Source organism: Anthonomus grandis, chromosome 9, assembly GCF_022605725.1.
Source record: "Anthonomus grandis grandis chromosome 9, icAntGran1.3, whole genome shotgun sequence".
Taxonomy (NCBI): Eukaryota; Metazoa; Arthropoda; class Insecta; order Coleoptera; family Curculionidae; genus Anthonomus; species Anthonomus grandis.
Genome location: NC_065554.1, coordinates 22,764,200 through 22,785,723, shown reverse-complemented (window position 1 = coordinate 22,785,723; position 21,524 = coordinate 22,764,200). Strand labels below are relative to the sequence as shown.

The following is a 21,524-nucleotide window of genomic DNA, read 5'->3' as shown; positions in this document are numbered from 1 at the left end:
TACTTCTACATGATTTGTACCTATTAAATTTTTATTCTTTGTACAAAAGTGAAAAAAACTTTTCGATTTATTGTTATTTAGTTTAGACACAATAAACCATATTAACTTGCTAGGATTATGTTATACTTGCTGGCATATGTTTATCCAACAAGGTCTCTTAATAAATAATTCAATTTTTGCACAACAAAGCACTATGGCTGACACAGTCGAACGCCTTACCTAATTCTCAAAAGATGCTCAAGTGCCTTAAGACATTCATCGATGAAAACGATAAAATGGTGGACGAGCTAGATCTACTTAACAGTAAACGTTACTTTTAAAAATTTTATTATTCTATTTAATTTCATTTATAAAATTAAACAAAATCCCCTCTTTTAAAAACAAAAAAAATTAAGGTTAAATTAAAAAAAAAAACTCTTTTAAATTAAACCTTAATTTTTTATTAAATTTTAATTATGCTCTTATTGATGACATATTAATGAGATATGTTAATCGTCGGATCCAAGCCTTATGTTAATAGTCTGATACTAAACCTATTTTAAAAGAGTTATTGAATAAATTAGCTACTTATACATGATTTGTACTTATTAAACCAATTTTCTTTGTATGAAAGTCAAAAAAACATTTTGATTTATCGTTTTTTAGCTTAGACATAATAGACCATATTGATTTGCTAGGATTTTCAGAATTTGATATTTTATGCTAATAAAAATTGTTTTTTACTATGATAATTTAATATTTTATGCTTGGCACTTTCACTCCTATACGTCGTCCTGTTCTAGGACCACACTTCGTCGATAATGTAAATATTTAAAATTTTTAGTACATTTTCTAATCTCATTTGTTACTTATGATTTTTTATTTAGATGTAAGACTTCTTATGAAAAACTTAAATTTAAATAGCTTAAGTACGTCAAATTGAACATTAAAATTATTTTCCTAATACACCTTCTTATGCAGTTAGCATTTATCTTAAATTCAAGAAAATCAAGTTTTACTTTTTCATTTCGTATTGATTCTGTCATGCATAGTAAATTTTGAATCAATAATATTTAACTAATTTGTTTTTGTAAAATAAAAAGAATAGTGACATATAGAATTTCCTAACAAATCCATTCATGTAAACAAGTCAATTTTGACAAAAAAATCAGTTAACCACTTCTATGATTTGGACGGCGCTATATATTTATCCAACCAGGTCTCTTAAGCTGTCCAGAGACAAGAAACCTTGCAAAAATGGCATTCAAAGCACATAGAAAATTACGTTTAGGAAGGAACCCTCTGACGTGTAGTTTCGTGGACTGATATATATACTATACATTATACTATTGCTTTTCACCACAGCATCCCTTACATTCAAATATATTAGTGAAAACTAAATCCAGAATGAATAATATAACTTGGGGGCAAACAAATATTGAAAGACAAGAAAACATTTATTATTTATAGAACTAAGGTGTCTTAATCGCGACAAGAACTACTTTGCGACTAGACTGAGAAAAGCGTCGAAATTTTCATCTGGTGGCCTATAAAACACAAAAATATATTAAATTTAATTTATAGCATCAATGGTATAAACCCTCTTATAAATCAGTTTTCATTCAATATTATTTTTAACAAAAATTAGCTAAATAGCTGCACCAATATAAGTAAAAATAGTTCGACATTAAAATGTGCGTGTCGTATAGCCATAAATAACTAATGAATTAATATTCTCTAGGTTAGAACACGTTTCCGTGAGACATTATATTTTTTTAAATTTATTTTCATAATTCATATAAATACGAGTATTTGAAGGTAGTCGGGAAAAAAAAACGCAAACACCTTTGAGCCATAAAGTAGGTTTTGGCTTCTAGTTTTCTTCGTTGGGGTTTGGATTTGATGGATTTATCAGCAGGTCCCTTAGCAGTCTTTTCAAGTCCCAAAAGCAGTATCTAAAGCCAAATCCTAGCAGTAGAGTATCACAAGATTCATCCCTTTTATCACTCCTGTTCAACATCTACATGTCGGATCAACTCACTACGAAGTCTACCAAGACCTGCCATTTTGTTATTACATACAAGCGATTATATTTTCGAAGAGGTGCAAGAAACATCCTCGCAAAAAACTAAAGTGAAAAGATACCCTAAACGACAAGCATTTAAGATACATGCGCTACTTCGCTTACTCTACGTGCTTTTACAATCTAAGAATAGACTTTCACTGAGGATTAAGAATTTACGAGGTGTATGTGAGGCCAATTTTTACTTCTTCTTGGGCAGACATGAAGAATAGCCACTTCGGATGACTTAAGGCTGACGAAAATAGGGCCTTCAGGAAGGGTTCATCAGAAACACCACTTTGTACAGGGATTTGGATACAGAACTAGTGAAAGATCAAACAAAAAATACCTCCTAAAGGCGGAAATATACGACAATCTCATACTCTTAATAAACTACTGAACGACTTGTGCGATGTGCTTAGACCAGTTAACTAAAAGCAATATTCACAGCAGCGGATATGAAAAGCTGCAAATAAGACATGACCCACTTTAGTAGATCATGATCCGGCTCATGAAATGGGAGTAAAGAAAGCTTCTTGCCTTTCACACAAAAAACCAAATCCATGTTAAGAAAAAAATAGCTGCCCACTATCTCCTAAGTTAAATTCCAAATTCAAGTCAATGGCCATATAAATTTCTTTAGATAATGAAAGAAAAAACTGTTTTTTCTTTAATTGGACGAGGTCATTTTTAATTTATTGTAACACCATTCGGGCTATGTAACGCAGCACAAACCCAACAAAGATTGGTAGATTCTATCTTCGGTGCTAAGTATCTGTATCAGTATCTGTTCTCATACTCAGATGATTTTCTTGTTTATTCGCCCACTCTCGAACACCATATTGAATTATTAGAAAAGGTAAAAAATTTGCTTCAAGAAGCTGGACTTGAAAAATGTCAATTTTTTAAAACTTTTTAAAAATATTTAAGTTTTATTGTAGGCAATAATTCCTTAGCCACAGACCCTGCTAAAGTAGAATCTATGACCAATTATTCACGTCCAACAACTTCTGCAGAGGTCAAATGTTGGCAGAAGAATTCTCCAGAATAGCCAACGAATTAATAATATCCTCTAGATTTGACCACGTGTCCAAAAGACAATAAATATTTTTAAATTTATTTGCATCATTTAAAGTCTTGGGAACAAAAAAACGATTAGCAAACATCATTAGGTCATAAAGTATAATTTGGCCTCTGGTGACTTTCGGTGGGGCATGATGGGCTCATAAGCCCTTGGCTGCTCAAGAATCATTACTTTTACCACTCTTTCAACATCTACATGTCTGATTGGATCACTAGCAAGTCTACCAAGATCTACTAATTTTTTATAACGATGAGGCCACGCTACCTGGACCAGCTAATGGCATGAATAGCCTAAGGGAGACGAGAGGTAGATTCCAGGAAGACTCAAACCAATATGTTTTCACAGAGGCACAAGATGTGTATCTTCTTTGGGCTACTCACGTCAAGTATATGGATGTTTTCCTTGACTAACCCCGACATGGGCACAACACGTTGAATGCCAAGCACCGAAGGCAACCGCATTTTTCCAATTTTCCGCGTTTTTACACTCCAAGAAGCGACTTTCGCTGAGGACTAAGGCCAATTTTAACTTATACCTAAGCAACAGATACTTCGGATGACGTAAAGCTGTCTAAACACCCTGCTTCAACAGAAATACCACTTTGCACTGGGATTTAGACACAGATTTTCTGAAATACTATATCACAAAACGAAACAGATAATACTTCCTCAAGACAGCAATATACGACAATCTTAACTAAAGTCCACACTCACAACAACGAAAATGGAAAACTGCAAGACATGACAATACTATCCGAGGATATTATACGTTCTCCTTCTTCTGTAGGTGGCATCTTCTTGCGACACTTCTTCTTCCGTGCATCTTTTCCCCTAATAAAATGTCCCAGATACTATCATTTCCGTTTTTTATGTCAGACATTTTTTTTTAATATTTTTTAATATTTTTTATTCGTTCTATCCAGCAAATTTTTAGTATTTTCTGGTATATCCAGTATTCGAAAGCCTCTAGTCTTCTAATATCTTCTTTCTTAATTGTTCATGCCTCCATGCCACACAGACAGCACATAGTATCTAAGCAATCTGATTTTCAAAGCCGAAATGACATTTCTTGTAAAGAATATTTTTTTCAATTTCATAAACGCTGCTCTTGCTTTATATTCTAATTATTATTTCCTGGAAGCAGTCGTTGTTTTTTGCATTTTATTACCTGTTGTACTGGTTAATTGCATATGTAGATTTGTTGCATAACAAGCCTACAAATCTGTATGATATATTGAAAGGCGATAAAGAAAGCATCTCTCTTGTAAACTAAAAAGCAAAAGCCATGAAGAAATTATAGCTACCCACTATTCCCTAAGTTTAATGACAATGACCATCAGGTTGTTGGCAGAGTAACTCTCCAGAATTAAGAAGATTAACTCAGTAACCACTCTATTATACATATTGTTAGACTGTACTAAGTTGCTAACAAGAAAGGTCTACATAATAACTCACTACTTTTTAGTTTAAAATGATTTAGATTGACGAGTCAGTAGGTTCAAAATGAGGTTTGTTGAGGATCGCCTAATATTATTTTTTTTTTAAATTTTTACTAATCTTATTAATTCCATTTCAAGAATATTTCAATTAATAGATACAGCTCAATAATCGCTTTTTACATAAACTTCTGATTAGAGACTTTATTCTGATTCCTTGTTCAAAGAAACTAACAATATACTATACAAGGCTGACCAAAGGTCATTAACACCCCTAAACAAGAACGTGACCAATCAAAAAATATGCTCCCCTTACCATAGATGTGACATACAATATGCAGAAATAACAAGGGTATAGTAGGTCCCTTGCCCATTTTGGGGTTATTCGCGTCAAATTGGTACAATTCTTGTACAAAGCGATTTGACAAAAGGGCCCGCTTTCAATTATCTTTGCCCAGATGTGTCGGGAATTATAAATTTCTGTCCGCTCTCAAATATTGTTCTTTGTGGGTGAATGATCGGTGTACTTAAGCGTGTACAAACTCCATTTCATTCTACTTAGTTTTGCGAGATTGTGAACCCGGTTTTCATTATTTAAAACTGATGGTTTCCCTCGTAGAAATTAACACTCACAAATTATGCCACTGTCAACTAACATCGATTCTTTATGGTGTTTTTTTTGTCTAGTGGGGTAACACGGTATGTAATAACAGCAATACATCATTGTGAAGGTATAATCAATGTCTCGTAACTAGTAATTATTACAAATTGTATTTAAATCACGATGCGGAATGAAAAAGAAATCGTAGGCGATGCGAAGCATCGTATTTCTTGATTTGATCGGTGATAGTAGATGAGTAATGGTTGGGTGTATCATTATTGTTAAGAAAAAACTGTATCTGAGGTCGTCATCTTTTGGGAGCAATAAAATGAATAAACATTAGAGATTGTATTTTTAGACATTTTACTCCAAATTAATTAAAACATCTCCACTTGTTACTGTATCACCCACTTTGACTTTGAGAGTTTTTACTACACCATTTGACTTTGCCAGCATAAAATTTTGCATCTTCATTGCCTCTAAAATTAATTGTTTAGTAATATTCTTGAATTTAACTCTGTACAAATGTTTACCAATGACAAGGAGTTCTTGGCTTTCATTTACCATGTCTCCAACTGAACATAAAACCGATTTAACCAGTCCTGACATTGGAGCTTTCACTTCATTCAACTTCTTAATCTCTTGTTTTTTTGGCATCAAGTCCAGATAAGTGGCTGCTTTTTTTGTTAAAATTTTTACTTTATAATTGTTTCCATGATATCTGAAAATACAATGGAATAGTGTTTGAAAACATAGGGTTAAAAAGATTAAAAAATCAAGTAATTTATTGATATGCCTGAATTATGAGAATATTATAGTAGGAATTGAAAAAAATTAAAAATAAAATTATTATTCATATTTTGATTAAACATTCATATAATGTAGAAAAGTGCCAAATAAAATATTACACATACGCAGTATAGTTCTAATTTTCAATCAACAATTTTCATTAAGATTATTCATATTTCAGATCAACTAGGAAAAAAATTAATTTTTTAAAGTAATTAAAGCTATTTTCTGACTCTTTTTTTAGTCAAATTATTAGTCAGCTGAATTTTTTATTTTTATTTTTTCTGGTCCCTTTATTTTTCTTCTTTTATTTTTCATTACTCTTTTTGTTCTACGTATTCTCATCAAGCAGATATTCAAAGAAGTTTTCAGGCCATTGACGTCTTTTTTTTAAACACGTTTTTTTTTAAATAAATCCTTTATTATTTTTCTTTCCAACTTTGCTTTGTTACTCTAAGGTAATTTTTTCTTATTAGGCAACTGAGTCCTCGTATATTGGAAATAATCTTCTAGGTTTTCATTTTCTTTTCTTTTATTTCATCTATTCTTACTCCTTTTTATATTTTTTTACTCTCTGTTCATATGTTTCTACAGCTGAATTAAGTTTTCATGCAATCAAGTAGTCCAGTTTTATTTTCAGGTTGACTACTAAAGACATATGTATGTACATGTATGCATGTGATGAGTATTGACCTTTTTTAACCATTTAAAAGTATTTCCTTAAGTTTTTTATGTGAGATATTTTCTCAATTTTTTTAAATAAATGATGTAACTTTTCAATTCTTTTAGGCAGGTAATTAATTTAAAAAAATTAATTTGACATCCCTTCACGCATTTAGAAGCAATTAATAATTGTTCAATTCCAGTCCAATTATTTCCTAAGTATATTTTTTCCAATTTTGCCTTTTAACTCCAAACTAAAAAAATTCATTTTTTTTGAAAATGTTTCAAAAAGTTCAATTAATTCCCTAATGTTTTCCGTTCCTTTTTTTACTCTTCTAATTTTATTATAACTATTTTTCCTGTCTAGTTCCAGGGAAGTGGAAACCTTTTTCTAATTTATTGACGTGTCTATGATAGATTTCTGTAAATACAAACTTGTCCAGTAAATTTATATTTAAGTATCTCTTCACCTAATCCAATTATATACATGGATAATATTTTTCAATTATTTAAAGTAATCTCGTACTAATTTTAGAGTTTCCTTGCAGTTTTCCTAATTCTATAAGGCATTTCAAATAATATTATAAGGCATTCAGTTCCCTTTTGATCTCTTTTTTTAATTTATTTTTCCTTTATTACTTTTTTCAAGTTTTTCTTTTTCTTTTTGTATTTTAGACCACTCATTTACTCTTTTTTAAAAAAAATATGTTAAAACTACTGAGAATAAATAATAATAAAAAACTATTATGTATGTAACTGTATTTAATTGACTTAGTAAGTGCAGCTAAGAGGGCTTATACAAATGAGTGGTGAGGTATAGATTAAACCTACTCTTAACCAGTAATAAGCACTCTTTTAAAATACTGGGTAAAAAAATATAGCACTTGGCCCGTTATATTTGAATGAATGTTCAAAATGGAAAGTTTCATATTTTGGAATAATAAACCTGGTACAATAACAAGTGTTTCTATCATGAATATTTATTTATTTATTCATTCATCAATGGATAGTAAGCCCAATACAGAGTAATAAGATAAAAATAATATTTCATAATAATAGTAACCCAAGGAGTATAAAAATTACATTTTAATTCAGTGTTTAAGACACTCAAAAGACAATCTAAGCAGCAACAATAGGCAAAAAGCTCAATAAAGCTTAATAGGAACCCTATATCACACTTTAACTAACTCAAAAACTAATTTCTATCAATAAAATAGTCTAGCTGAGCTAGCCAGTTAGTCAACTTGATAAGTAGCGGTTAGCCAATTTGCTGACTCTAAGAAAAAGAACTACATCTGGCAGAACTACAAGCTGCTTGTCTGGTCAAACAACCAGAAACATGAAGTTCAATTTTATAAAGTAGATAGGAGATGAATTATAGGAATGAAGAACATCATAGAAGAAGGTCAAATCATGATTCGATAAGTCTGAAGACTAAAAAGATGTAGTTCAATTTCAAATTCCTCATAAACTACAGGTAAAGGATTATTACTCTTAAAAGCAATATACCTCAAGGAATTGTGCTGAACTTGTTCAATGATTTGTGTGACGCTGTTATTATGTGGTGACTATACACAGGACCCATATTCAAAATCGAACCAGAGTACAGTAAAGGGTTATGGAATTTATATCTTGAAAATCATCTCTTGATGAAGCCCAACATTTGTAGAGATCTGGACACAGCTGACATAATATAAAACAAAAAATTGATTATAATACCTAGATCCTTCACACTAGTAACAACTCCCAAGGGGGTACCTTTAGTAGAATAAATTTAAAACTTATAAGTCTTAGGGCCGTAGTGCCGTAGTGACGCATTTCCAGACATGGGTTCCTATACTCAAATGGATTTTTCAGTTGCACTGAACAACCCCCAGAAGTTTGATCCCATAGTTCTGAAATATATGTATAAGCATCCACTAAAGCCAAACTTAGATAATTTGTTTAACAAGAAAACGTGATCTACATGATCAAAAGCTTTTGAAAAATCAGTATACACTGCGTCTACCTGACCTACCTTTGTAACGAAATCAACAAAATTGAGAATATTTAGCTCATGATCAAATTTTCTTATATTTTAAAGTCCTTTTTAAACTAATGCTATCCTCTAATAGAAGAGCTGGCCAGTAAACAAAAATACAATAACTCACATAGGACATGATAATGGAATCAAAAAGTCTTCATTTAATCTGAGTGCTAAACAAAGTTCCGTTAATATAAACTCAGTTGACAGTCGAACAACTGTCGTTAAGAGTCTTTAATTTACAAAATCTTTTGTAAATAACCATGTTTTCTAAATTCCTTATCAAAAGTAACATCTACATTCTTGCAGGAATCTGTGGCATATCGAACGTGAAAATTCCGCAGCAAATTTTTGAAAAATTAGAATTTATACCTTTATGGAACTTAATACTAAGTAGTGACATGAGGACATTCTAAATATAATATCAACATCTTGATTAATGTAGGTTTTCGCTAACTGAGCATTCTGATATGTTATAAAATTGTTTGGTGCTAATATATATGTTTCAGATAGCTAGAAAAATTGCAGTATAAATATAAAAGAGCAAAAGTCATAAATGCGGCTCTGAAGAATACCTAGAAGACCAATCTGAATATTCCGTAATAGTAAACCACTCACTGTTTCTAACCAGAGAGTGTTTGACTAAGTTTTTATGATTGTATCAAATGCTTTACTGAAATCAAAAAACAGCAAGCATGCAGGATTACTCTGATCACAGCAGATTATCAGCAGTTATTTTAGCTGGAGAAATGGTAGTGCTGTGTAGTGATCTAAAGCCAGGTCGAGTAGTAACACTAAATGATTTGCTAAGCAATATTTTTTAAATTTGAAAGAAATATTAATTGACCTAAAATAAGATAAATTAGAAGGGATATTTATTTTAGTGGTTGGCAAAACGTTCGAAAGTTTTTACTGTATTGGAAATTTTTGCTTAAAAAGATGTTGATTAATAATAGATGTTAGTTGAGGTAAACTATGAGGAAAAAAATGGTCTTTAAAGTTCGTCTCGGCTGTATCAGATTTAAACTATCGTAAGTTTAAATCAATTTTTTCACTACTAATTATACTCGAGAACGCAAAAGAGCAAGGTAAATTAAGAAAAGAATTATGTTTGTGCACATTTAGTAAAGGATCATTTAAAAGAGTGAAAGCTGAAAGGAACACTATTTTTAAAATATTACCAGCACTGATGTATCTCAGTGCTCAGTTGTAAATGAGAATGAAACATCTTTTAACATACACAATGAAACAGACTTTTTTCCGGAAAAATAGAACCAAACCACTGAAATAATGAGAAAAATCAATAACGAAAAATCTCATCCAAGTCATTTAATGTTGCATCTATTAAGGAATTTAAGGGGCTCGATTTGGAATTCAGAATATTACTAACTACTTATAGATTCCACTTATTTTGGCTCACTTAAGCTTAACTATCCAGCATTACCTAAAAGCCCTCCGAAATTAAGTGAACTTCTTATAAAATTCAAAAGTCTTATTTCTGGAAGAACAGTCTATGTCAGTTGCAATAGTCGTTCTTCAGTAGTTCTTCTATCATAGAAAAAGCTTAATAATTAAAAGAACACAAATACTGGTTTATCAATTTAAGGATCAACACGAAACTTTTTAAATTCTTCTTATCAAACAAGAATTAATTCATCATAAGATGAAACCATTTTCTCTGAAAAACAAAAACATATTTAACTGTCTTTTAGCCAAAAAGAAAATTCATTAAAAAAAAAGCTCTCTACCTACACAATATGATACTCTCCGCTAGCGCTTTTCCATGCCAATTGAAACAAGCTTATTTCCCCATCCATATTCACTTCCATTAGAGGTGCTGCCATCTTAATGTCACCTTTGTCAACTAAAAGCGCCTTCTCGCCACACTCTACCTTAAATTGGCCATTAGTTTCCTCTATGCTCACCGTAAAGTCTGCTTTATCCAATTGTATATGCAATTGCCATGATTTCAAGAGGTTTTTATGCAATTTGAACGGAGTGAGATTGGTATAAATTCGATTTCTTAGATCTGCGGTGCAGTAAATTGCCGCCGCGAATGCTAAGAGCTTTAACCTGTCGCAGCTACTTAATGTCATCCCTTTAAATCCTTCTGGGTAAGTTTCTGGTAAGTAATTAGTAGTTATTTCACCTGCAGAGAACTTTTTATTACTTAAAATGTCACGGAGTAGCGGAATGTTATGTTTGATGCCACGGATAACGTAAGAATCGAGGGCCCGTTTGCTTATTTTTATGGCTTCTTCACGGGTTTTACCGTGGGTCACTAGTTTACATACTAAGGGGTCATAGTGCATGCTGATTTCACTCCCTTCTTCTACCCCACTATCGCATCGAACCCCTGGAATGTGCAAGGGTTCTTTATACTTATACAACCTATAAAAATTGTAGTTATGATAAAATTAAATTCATATTGAGGAGCAACACCTTCCGATGCTAGGCAAACCGAATTGTTTATAAGGGTCTTCAGCGTACACCCTACTTTCGATGGCCCAGCCATCAATTGTTATGTCGTCTTGGTTTATTGTTAGCTTTTGTCCTTTAGCTACTTTAAACATTTCTTTTATTAGATCAATACCTGTAATATAGCCCTTTTAGATTATATATTATACCTATAGGGACAAATAGTATTTTACCTGTAATACACTCGGTGATGGGATGTTCCACTTGCAATCTAGTATTCATTTCAAGGAAGTAAAAGTTTTTATTTTTGTCTATTAAAAACTCAACAGTGCCCACTGAATAATACTTTAGTTTTTGGCAAAGGGACACCGCCTGTTGCCCCATAGCTTTTCTAGTCTCCGAGTCTAGAAATACACTTTAAGAGTAGAAAAAACAGAATAGTAGTTATCATTCACTAAAGGAGTACCTAGGGGCTTCTTCAATGACTTTTTGGTTTCTCCTTTGGATGCTACATTCTCTTTCGTTTAAATAAACGATGTTTCCGAACTTGTCTCCTAAAATCTGGATTTCTATGTGTCTAGGGTTTTCTATGAACTTTTCCACCAACATTCTAGTGTCTCCAAAGCTGGATCTGGCTTCTTGTGTGGATAAAATGAAACCTTCTCTGAAAGAATAACTGATTAGTTAAGGTGAACAAACAAGATCAGAGAAGTTATAGTAAATCTGAGAAGCAAGTTGAAAATGAATAAAAAAGAAAGGAGCTTGAAGTCACGTTAACACATATCTAACGGATGCGACAATTGAACATTAGATTATTGTGGTTTAAACTTAGTGCGTACACCAAATCGGTGTTAAGAAGTTTCACTTTAGTTTTCTCCTGAACATATTCCCACTAAATTCATAACATTCAATAATGGAAGGATTTTGACCAATCTCAAAAATTAAGTCTCGAGAGATATTAGATCAGGAGATATCATAAGTTATTCTACTGAATCTCTTCAATCTATACTTTGCTAGAGAACTTGCCCTTCAGTCAATATCCAATATGTTTAGCCAAGATTGAAAGAAATAGTTAGAAAGGTATTCGCCGATACGTGTTTCTACTTTTCGGCTTCTTCAGAGTTGGAAAAGGTAATTTGTGTGATCAACTGTAATTCCTTCAGAGTAGAAAATTAAAATGAAGCCTTATGACCCCCAATTAGGTATTTACGTCATTTTGTGATCTCCGTAAAGATGTATACAGGATGATTTTCAACCTATGCGCATAAACTTGGAAAATTGTAGATGAAGATCAATAATGAGTAATAATGAGAAAAAAATGTAGTAAGATATTTTTGGTTTCCGAAATAAAGTTAAATAAATGTCAACAGAACGTGTATCAGACGAACTTATTTTGTTTATTAATAACTGATAGTAAATAAGTCATAATGTTTGGAATTTGTTGTTTGGAATCTTTAACAGTACTTAGTTTGTTGGTGGCTGTGATCGTTTTCGATCGTTATTTTCACACGAACAAAATAAAAGCGTCAAATGTAATGGCGCACATTTTCACAAATGAAGAACTTGTCGACATGGTTTTGGTTTACGGAGAAACGCATCAGAATTCAGTGGCAGCAGCTGATCTGTATGCCCAAAGATTTCCCCGAAGATATCACCCGAGACGTGGGGCTTTCTTACGTGTTATTCAGCGGGGTAGAGAAACTGGCAATTTGCGGCCGCGGCCTGGACAAGATGGAGGACCTATTAGACCTAGGCACATTCTAAATCTGGAGGAGGATATTTTAGAAGTTATCGAAGAAAAACCTAGAATTAGCACTAGGACAATTGCAGCGCGATTTGGAATATCGCAATCTACAAGTTGGCAAATTTTAAGGCACGAGTTGCTGTACCTGTTTCATGTGCAGAGGGGTACAAGCCCTACTTCCAAGAGATTTGCCGCTTCGAGTACACTTTTGTGAGTGGTTGTTACATCACCAGCAGTTAAGCCCAAACTTTGCCATGAACATTTTAGTTACGGATGAGGTAAATTTTACGCGCAATGGAATTTTCAACTTTCATAACACTCATTACTGGGCTTTGGAAAATCCGCATATTACACGAAGAACATACTTTCAACAACGTTTTTCTGTAAATGTATGGGCTGGAATTCTGAACAGGATGCTTATCGGACCTTTTATTCTGGAAAATCATTTGACTGGTGCTCGGTATTTAGAATTTTTGCGCAACAATTTACCAGTGCTCCTTGAAAATGTGAATCTCAATGTTAGGCAGAACATGTGGTTTCTTCATGATGCTGCTTCACCACATTTTTCACGACCAGTGCGACAACATTTAGATCGTGTCTTTCCCGGACGATGGATAGGCCGTGATGGTCCAGTTGGGTGGCCCCCTCGCTCGCCTGACCTTAATCCATTAGACTTTTATTTGGGGGGTCATATGAAAACAATGGTGTATGTAAACGAAGTTGATACTGAGCAAGAGCTACGACATCGCATAAACGCTGCCAGTGACGCAATTCACCTACAGCCTGGTTTGGCCCGTGCATGTACGTCTTCATGGATTCGACGAGCTCACTCTGTATCGAAAATAATGGAAACAACTTCGAATAGTTGCTTTAAATTAGTTTAAATTAAACACGTTAAAAAATACACGTTTTTTATTATAAAAAAATATGGATATCTCCAAAACTAAAAATATTTTACTACATTTTTTTTTCATTATTACTCATTATTACTCATCAGCTATCATTTCCCAAGTTTATGCGCATAGGTTAAAAATCACCCTGTATAGTTGAAACCCTTTTCATTTTTCATTTTTTATTTGATTAAATGAGATTGATGGATTCATTTTGATATAAATAAATTATTGTTATACCCTTAAAAAAAAAGAGAAAATATGATTTACCCAAAGGTAACTTTTTCTTTAAATGCCGCAGTTTCAAACTATCTTAACTCAACGGAAAAGAGAAGAAAGCTCACTCGGATATAAAAGCATATAAAGATATAAAAAATGCAAGCTGGAGAAATCCCATACCTGATTTCCAGTTGGTTAAACATTAATATGATTCCAGGCTTTGATGAGTACAAGAAATACTAAGAAAAACAAGGAAATTAGAGCGAGTTCCAACAAAATATAAAAAAGAGTGATCAGTAATCTATAATATTATATTGGTGATTATGCTATTGATTAAAGTTATGGTGGAAAAAAATGTTGTGAATAAAATTTACTAATAAACTTCACTATGGGACCAAAAGAACAACTTAAATTATCATTTTTAGGAAATCCTTGTACAAGAAATGAAGTAAGTTAAAAGTCCAATAATACATGATCTTCTGCATAACATTTATAACCAATGTAAATAAAATTAACAATAAAAATAATTCCAGGCTTATCTGAAAAAATAGAAAATATGTTAAAACAACAAAATATCAAAGTGGCTCTTTAAAATGTTAACTTATAAAGCTCATAAAGTGCTCGCACTCAAGACCTTCTTTGGCTAGGCCGGTATATGCTCTCTCTTTATATCGACTAAGTAGCCGAATCCTTAAATAATAGGGCACAAATACGATTAAAAGAAGAAACTAACACTTATTAACCATTACTGAAAAACCACATATTTTTAGTTTTCAATATTTGCTGATTATGAAGATTTTTAAGACTCTAGGTACCTACAGAGTGCTAGTTGCTCCTGAAAGATTAGAATCAATTATTGCAATATTATTTACTAAATCGATTGATAGCAATAATTAAACCATACTTAGAATTTTATTTGAACCAACGGCTTAGATTTTCAACTAAAGTTTCCCATACTGACAGCTCTATAACTATCCTCAGATTTGTTGTACTTTGGTCAGACAAAGTCTGAGATATAGTATCCTAATAGAAGCTATCCAGTATAATATAATAATGATATTAAACGAATCCAAATTCTTCCTTTTTATAAAGAATATAGTTTTAATGATCCTTGTAGCTTCTGCCCTCGTCATTGTAGAAACATATTGTTTTTCTTCAAGACATTGAATATGACATTACTCTTTTAATAGTTTACAGACCTAAAGTATCTTCAACTTCCCCTTTCTTTATGCTAAAATCTCCTTTTTATTATTTTTTTAAGAAACTCCACCCAGATAATTAATATGCACTTAAGCATATCTAGGAATCTGAATTTTGATGACTACAAGAGATGTAAATAAATAACCAAGGAAATCAGGGCGAGGTGCAACAAACAAAATATGGAGAAAAAGTGATCATCCATTTGTACTATGATAGAAACCATCTAAAGAGAATTTCATCTGAGTAAAACGGCTACAATTTTTGCATAGAATCATTTCTACCAATAAATAGAAGTATATGCTATGGCTGCATCAATTTCCATTTTCATTGCCTAATTAGCGATGGAGATTCGGAAGAAACTGTAAAAATGTTACATTTTTAATTCCTAAAAGAAAACCAAAAGGTTTTTAAAATCTCTATATCAATCAAGTAGGCCAATAAACGCCTGAATAACAAATACGACTAAAGAATAAATCAGCACTTACTAACAACTACTTTAAAGAAAAAAAATCAATAAAAAAACAAAAATTTAAAAAAAATAAAAAATATTTAAATACCGCATACGATTTTAACTAAGAAAATAATTTTGAACATCTTTTTGCTTAAGTTCAATATTTTCGTTAATTATTAACTAAAAAAAATCCTTAAAAAATGTTGATGTAAAGGTCAAAAGAATAAACGAAACCTACATAATAAAAAAATACCACATAATTAACGCAGAAAAAATTACATATACTCTCAGATAATTATATCTCTAGTCTTTCTTTTAATTCTTTCTAAATTAAATATTCTTTCTATTTTAATTTCAGTCATGCTTACTTGACTTCTTGATCATTCCTAGCAACTCGCATGCCCTTTCCCCCACCACCGGCAGAAGCTTTTATCATAACTGGATAACCGATTTCTCTGGCTATTTTAACGCATTCTTCGACATGCTTTATCACGCCATCGTATCCAGGTATAACGTTCACTCCAGCCTGTATGGCCGTCCGTTTCGATTCCAGCTTGTCTCCCATTTTGGAAATCATTGTGGAATGAGGACCTATATAAGTTATATTATGGTTCTCCTAAGAAGAGATAATGGTTTTTGATTGCTTAGTTATTTTGGGATAATAACTTACCAATGTCTGAACAAATTTAGAGTTTTCTGACAGGAAACCGTAGCCGGGATGTAGAAAGTCTGAGTTGGTTTCATCTATTGCTTTTAGGATTTTTTCTGTGTTTAAATATGAGTCGGTCGCTGGAGAAGGACCGATGAATACTGATTCGTCAGCCATTTTTACATGCTTCTATTAAGACATAAAGAAATATAAGAAAATATCATTGGGTAACCAGTTGTTAATAATTATCAGGGATAATTTTTCTCTGCAGTTTTCAGTAATATTGCAAATAATTCACTGTTGGAATAAAATATGTTTTGGAAGAGAAAGAGCATTTCTTTAACGATTTGTTGTTCGAACATTTTCTATTTTATAATTATAGACGTATTTTTAAATCATAAGGAACATATAATATGGATTACTATAGAGCCATATAATATTCTCAATCTAAAGTACCAAAATTGTTTGATTATTTAGTTGGACTATTAAACATTTACTTTTGCAAGTCTTGGTGAGATTCTTATATCTTATATTTCAAGCTTTAATTATTCCACTTTAACTGAAGACTTATTCACCTGTACCATCCAAAATAAAGTAAAAAGTCTCCGTAGCATGGTAGAATTTTTATCAAGAGTAATTGAGGTAGATTCCATAACTTATACTTCTTTTCTTGTTGAAGCCCCATATTGGTTCTACTGATATCTTTCCTTCTATCTAATTGCATGAGTACTAGTGCAAATTCCCAAAATGAATGTTGAAATATTATCAATCTCTAAGTAATGAGCGTTATTTGAACTTTCAGCAGCATCTTCATCCTTCCATTGATGCCACATTGATCTATTCTTCTTACAACAATAAAAAATCAATAAAGGAAGAATATTCTGCAGGGACATTTCTCAATTTGGCTGAATATTAAATCTAACAGACGCACTTAATAAATCATAAGCTGAAGTAATTTCATTATGTCTAAAAGTTTTTCTTTTTCATAAAGAAAATCATCTGCATGATCCTTAAAGTTCCTGTATCTCTTTATCATTTATTGCTCTTTTGAACGTTCCAGACCTAAAGGGTCTTTAAATTCTTCAGTTTCCTTACTCTTAAACTCATCTTTTCATTATTTTTTAATTTTGTCTGAAAAATTTCTCTTCTAGGCAGTCTTTGTAGATCAGGAGTTCAAGATTCACACATTTATGTACTCTTGGTAGCTGCAATGCTACTAGATCGGTATTATTTGAGGTGTAGTTACAGGTTGAATCTCTTTGCACAGACTTTTTTAAAGCATTTGACAGGGTCATAAGCAGTTAATATGATAATTTTATATCATTTCTATTGTGAACCATAATTTTTAAATTTGTTCATTTAGAACTTAATTTTTTTAATGATGTGAAAATTTTTAAGACTATAAGTAGATACAGATTGCTAGTTGCTTTAGAAGAATTAAAAGTTTCTTGACCTAACGTGTTTTAACTTCTTCATTTCTCTTTTATTTGAATAGGTTTCCTTTTGAGTTTCAAATACCTTAACTTTTGTTTCAAAGCAGGACTATTAGGTGGCGCTACGGTATAAAAGTGAAACACGGGATACATAATTTTTTTTCCAAAATTTACCTTTCAGATCCCGTTGTAAAGCACAACTTTTATATGGCTGCACAGATTTCAAAGCAAATAAGTAAAATATTGTATAATGTTATCAAAAAATGCATTTTGTGCTTTAGGTGAATTTTTTGAACAAAATCTACTGTAGAATTTGGCTCAAAAATTCAAGTTGTATCTGCAGCTGACACTAAACTTCTGGGCATACTTGTACTATTGCTAGTGCTAAGGAAAGTGTCACCAAAAACTAAAAAACATCGATTTTTCAACAATAGATACAATTGGGCCTTTCTTATTATATTAAACAGTGAATTTCCAGCCGTCAAATTTCTGTCCAGTTTCTCTTCTTTCGGCTCTTGATAAGGAAGAAAAAAAATAGGTAAGATCAAAAAGATGTTAAAAAGTGCAATGTTCTATTTTAAGAGGGTCTTATCCATTCCACTTTGTCGGTATCATTTCTGGGTAGTGAAGTGCTTTTTCTCATGATTTACTAACTGAAAAACATACATTTTTCTATCAACTTGTAAGAACAAAACATTTAAGCGTTTGATTTTCTTCTTCGAGTCAGTCAAAAGAGGTCATTTATTCTTCTAATATGTTCCATGCTCTTCTAACTCTTCTAACTAAGTTACCACGCCTAAAATGTTTGTAACTTCCCTGTTTTCTTATGCTTAAATGCCTTTGACATTATGTTCTAATTTTACTTAAATAGATCTTTAATATGGCAATAAGTGCCTAAAAAAAGTTCCATCGCAGGTACTCAAGAGGGTCATTTTTTGCTTTTTATAGACCATTAGCTCAAGATTCACCCATATATCTACTTTTAGTAGCTGCACTGCTTCTAATTTAGTGTTATACGAGTACAATATATTACCTGCCATGGAACAGCCGTTGCAGGTTGACTTTGCTCATATAGACTTTTCTTAAGTATTCGACTGCATCAAGCACATTATTCTCCTTCAAAAATTGGAATCTTTGAGAATTGGCTCTATGTTATCTTGGTTTAAAAGGAAACACATAAGCAAACTAATTTAATAATTTAAAAATATTTCCACTGTGAACCACTAATTTTTAATTTATTTGTTTATGGCATTGATGATCACATAACTTATAGACCTGTCTTAGCATTTTGCTGATGATATGGAGATTTTTGAGACTAAAGTGCCTACAGGTTGCTAGTTGCTCTAGAATGATTAGAATCAGTTCTTGCAATTATGTTCACTAAATCATTTAATATCACTCAGTTAATGAAGTAGAAATAGATCAAGATAGTAAGTAACAAAAGTAAATGCATGGAATTTGATGTCCACCCGATAAGTAGCCATTTGTTTGGCATAAGAATTATATTATGACGTTTATTACGATTATGTTGATAGTTTTAAGTCGCATAATGGGAAATATATGATTTTATAAAAAAAACAGAAGTCTTTCTATATATAGCAAATAAAGATATTTGAAGACACGTTTGTGTAATATGGATTTTTAACAGTCTCAGATAATAATTATCAACATATTAAAAAGCCAATCAACTACCTAATTAAAAAGATATTGTTGCCTAATAATTTGCAAATTTTAATAATAAAGCTCAATGCAGTTTAAGATTATTTTGTGGAATATTTAAAACAAAACTTATTCGTAACAAATCATTATTGTCCTATTCCACCCTAAAGCACTTTCAAGAATGCCCAAAAGCCCTGATAAATAAATGTCTTTTATCGAGTGTATTGAGCTTAAGGATCTATATCTGGGAGATCATTAATGAATTTTATAAAAGTGATCTCAATACCAACTCTTGATGTACCTTAAATATGTCAGGAGAGCAAATAATTCTATCGGCTTAGGGTTTCCACTAAAGCTTCCCATATTGACTAAATATTCTCAGACATACTATATCAAATCTAAAATATATCACCATAATTGATGATATTGAATAAGTCCATTGAAAGTATTGTAAGAATAAGTGCTTTTAGGATTGGTATGGCTCTCAAGCCTCCAGATCTTCGTGGGTCTATTGAATAGTTGTATATAATCTGAAATTTTTTTTAAGAACTATTATTAATAAATTTATGTCCCTCTGAGATCAGATTATTTCTCATCTTGTCAGGCAGTATTATCATAAAATGTTGATAAATCCACCAATTACAAACCAGAAAAAACCTACTAGATAATGCTCGTGAGATCATCAAAATATTTACGTGAACATAATGAAACATCCTTAATTATTATGACACCTTTTATTATACTAATAGGATTGACTCTCCGTCATTCTGGAATGATACAAATCGTACACCGCACGACGTCTCGAAAGTTAGCGAGAATTTTCAAGAACAGCCGAGTATATAAGGAGCCGCATCACCGATGGAAGTCAGTTTTTAGTTCAGTGAAGTAAAGGTCGAAATATTGGCACAAGATTTAAATAGTTGTAAATAAATGCAGTAAAAATAAATATTTCTAGTAGTCGTGAGTAATCGTGTTTTCGTAGTGAAGTATGTAAATAAATTAGTTGATTATATTTGATTGTTTTAAATCAAACCTAACGAACGGGAAAAACGCTACAATATATTATAACTATTCCTATGTTTATTAATTAATTAATTAAAATAAATAAAAATTCAGTTACTTACAGCTTGAGAATCAGCTACAGAATACACTGCCACAGTCTTAATTCCCATTTGTTTGGCCGAACGTATAATTCTGCAAGCGATCTCACCCCTGTTGGCCACCAGAACTTTTTTAAAAATTGGTTCTTCAGATTGAGACAAAAGACTCAGACTACGCTGCTAAAGATTTTTTTGAAAAATAGTGGATTGTTATAAACAATTTCAAACCTTTCAAAGTAACTTACCTGTACGCTCTCATAGCAAATACACAATAGTGTCCTAAAAATTCCATTTTTTTGAAGCACCATATTGAACAAAAAAATCAGCCTCTTTACCCAGTGTTACTCTTGTGTGAATTTTAAAAATAAATGACTCGTGTCTTCTTATCAGTAAATAAAAATCCGGGGCTCAAAGTCCATTAAGCACATAATCATATTATTAAGAAATCGATTTGACTTGATTTACACGATTGAAATCTAACCCAAACTGTGTTAAATTATTTATCCTTTTAAATTTCTTAATAAATCTCAACCTAATTTAGCAGAAGTTTCTCACTTAAGTAACCCTTATTACAAAGTCTAAAGTTTGAAATGATCTTTTCATGTAAATACTGCACTTTAGTGGCGAAATGCCCGAGGACAGATGCATTTAAGAGCCTTTTCTTAAACCCAGGTTATAGCAGGTGGATTTTAGGGTAATTACTCTGGATTGAAATAAAAGTTTTATGAGATAGGTCAATAAACCAACTGATTTTGTAGTAACATTTTGACGCTCCCTAAAGCGGTTAAAAACAAATAAGAATTGCAGTAAATAACCGCGATCAATTGTACACCCTCTAAAAAAACCTCTTCCCTTCACATTTACGATTTTCACGGTTGCCCTCGTTACTCTTACTTCACTGAAAATGTATGGTTATCATTACGGAACGTGTCGGACGGCGAATTTATAATTCCAAAGTCTTCCCATGAAAATTGAATGTTTTTTGCTGGTCTGTGAGTTTCCGCCTTTAGGGGGATTGGGGTTATGCTGTATAAAGTACTTGGGCAAAGCAATTTAACTTTGGAGTTTATTGTAAGTAACTTTTGGTATTGTGCAAGATAATATAAAACTAATAATTAAATGAAA

General features: G+C 31.9%; 1 protein-coding gene across 3 annotated transcripts; it reads right to left on the bottom strand.

Moving 5' to 3' along the window:
• Positions 1-5,494: 5,494 nt before the first annotated feature.
• LOC126740577 (propionyl-CoA carboxylase alpha chain, mitochondrial-like) lies at positions 5,495-20,767 on the bottom strand. 3 transcript variants are annotated; one of them, XM_050446654.1, is made up of 10 exons: positions 20,645-20,767; positions 20,424-20,579; positions 16,229-16,396; positions 15,927-16,174; positions 11,521-11,718; positions 11,288-11,469; positions 11,079-11,229; positions 10,389-11,027; positions 5,695-5,882; positions 5,495-5,640 (listed from the first exon to the last, which is right to left on the bottom strand). In XM_050446654.1, the coding sequence occupies exons 1-10, from the start codon at positions 20,705-20,707 to the stop codon at positions 5,525-5,527; spliced, it is 2,109 nt and encodes a 702-aa protein (XP_050302611.1). In that variant the 5' UTR covers positions 20,708-20,767; the 3' UTR covers positions 5,495-5,524. The 3 variants fall into 3 exon arrangements, with proteins under 3 accessions (XP_050302611.1, XP_050302612.1, XP_050302614.1); XM_050446655.1 differs by having other exon boundaries at positions 20,424-20,576; positions 20,645-20,756; XM_050446657.1 differs by lacking the exon at positions 5,495-5,640 and having other exon boundaries at positions 5,734-5,882; positions 10,385-11,027.
• Positions 20,768-21,524: the final 757 nt, after the last annotated feature.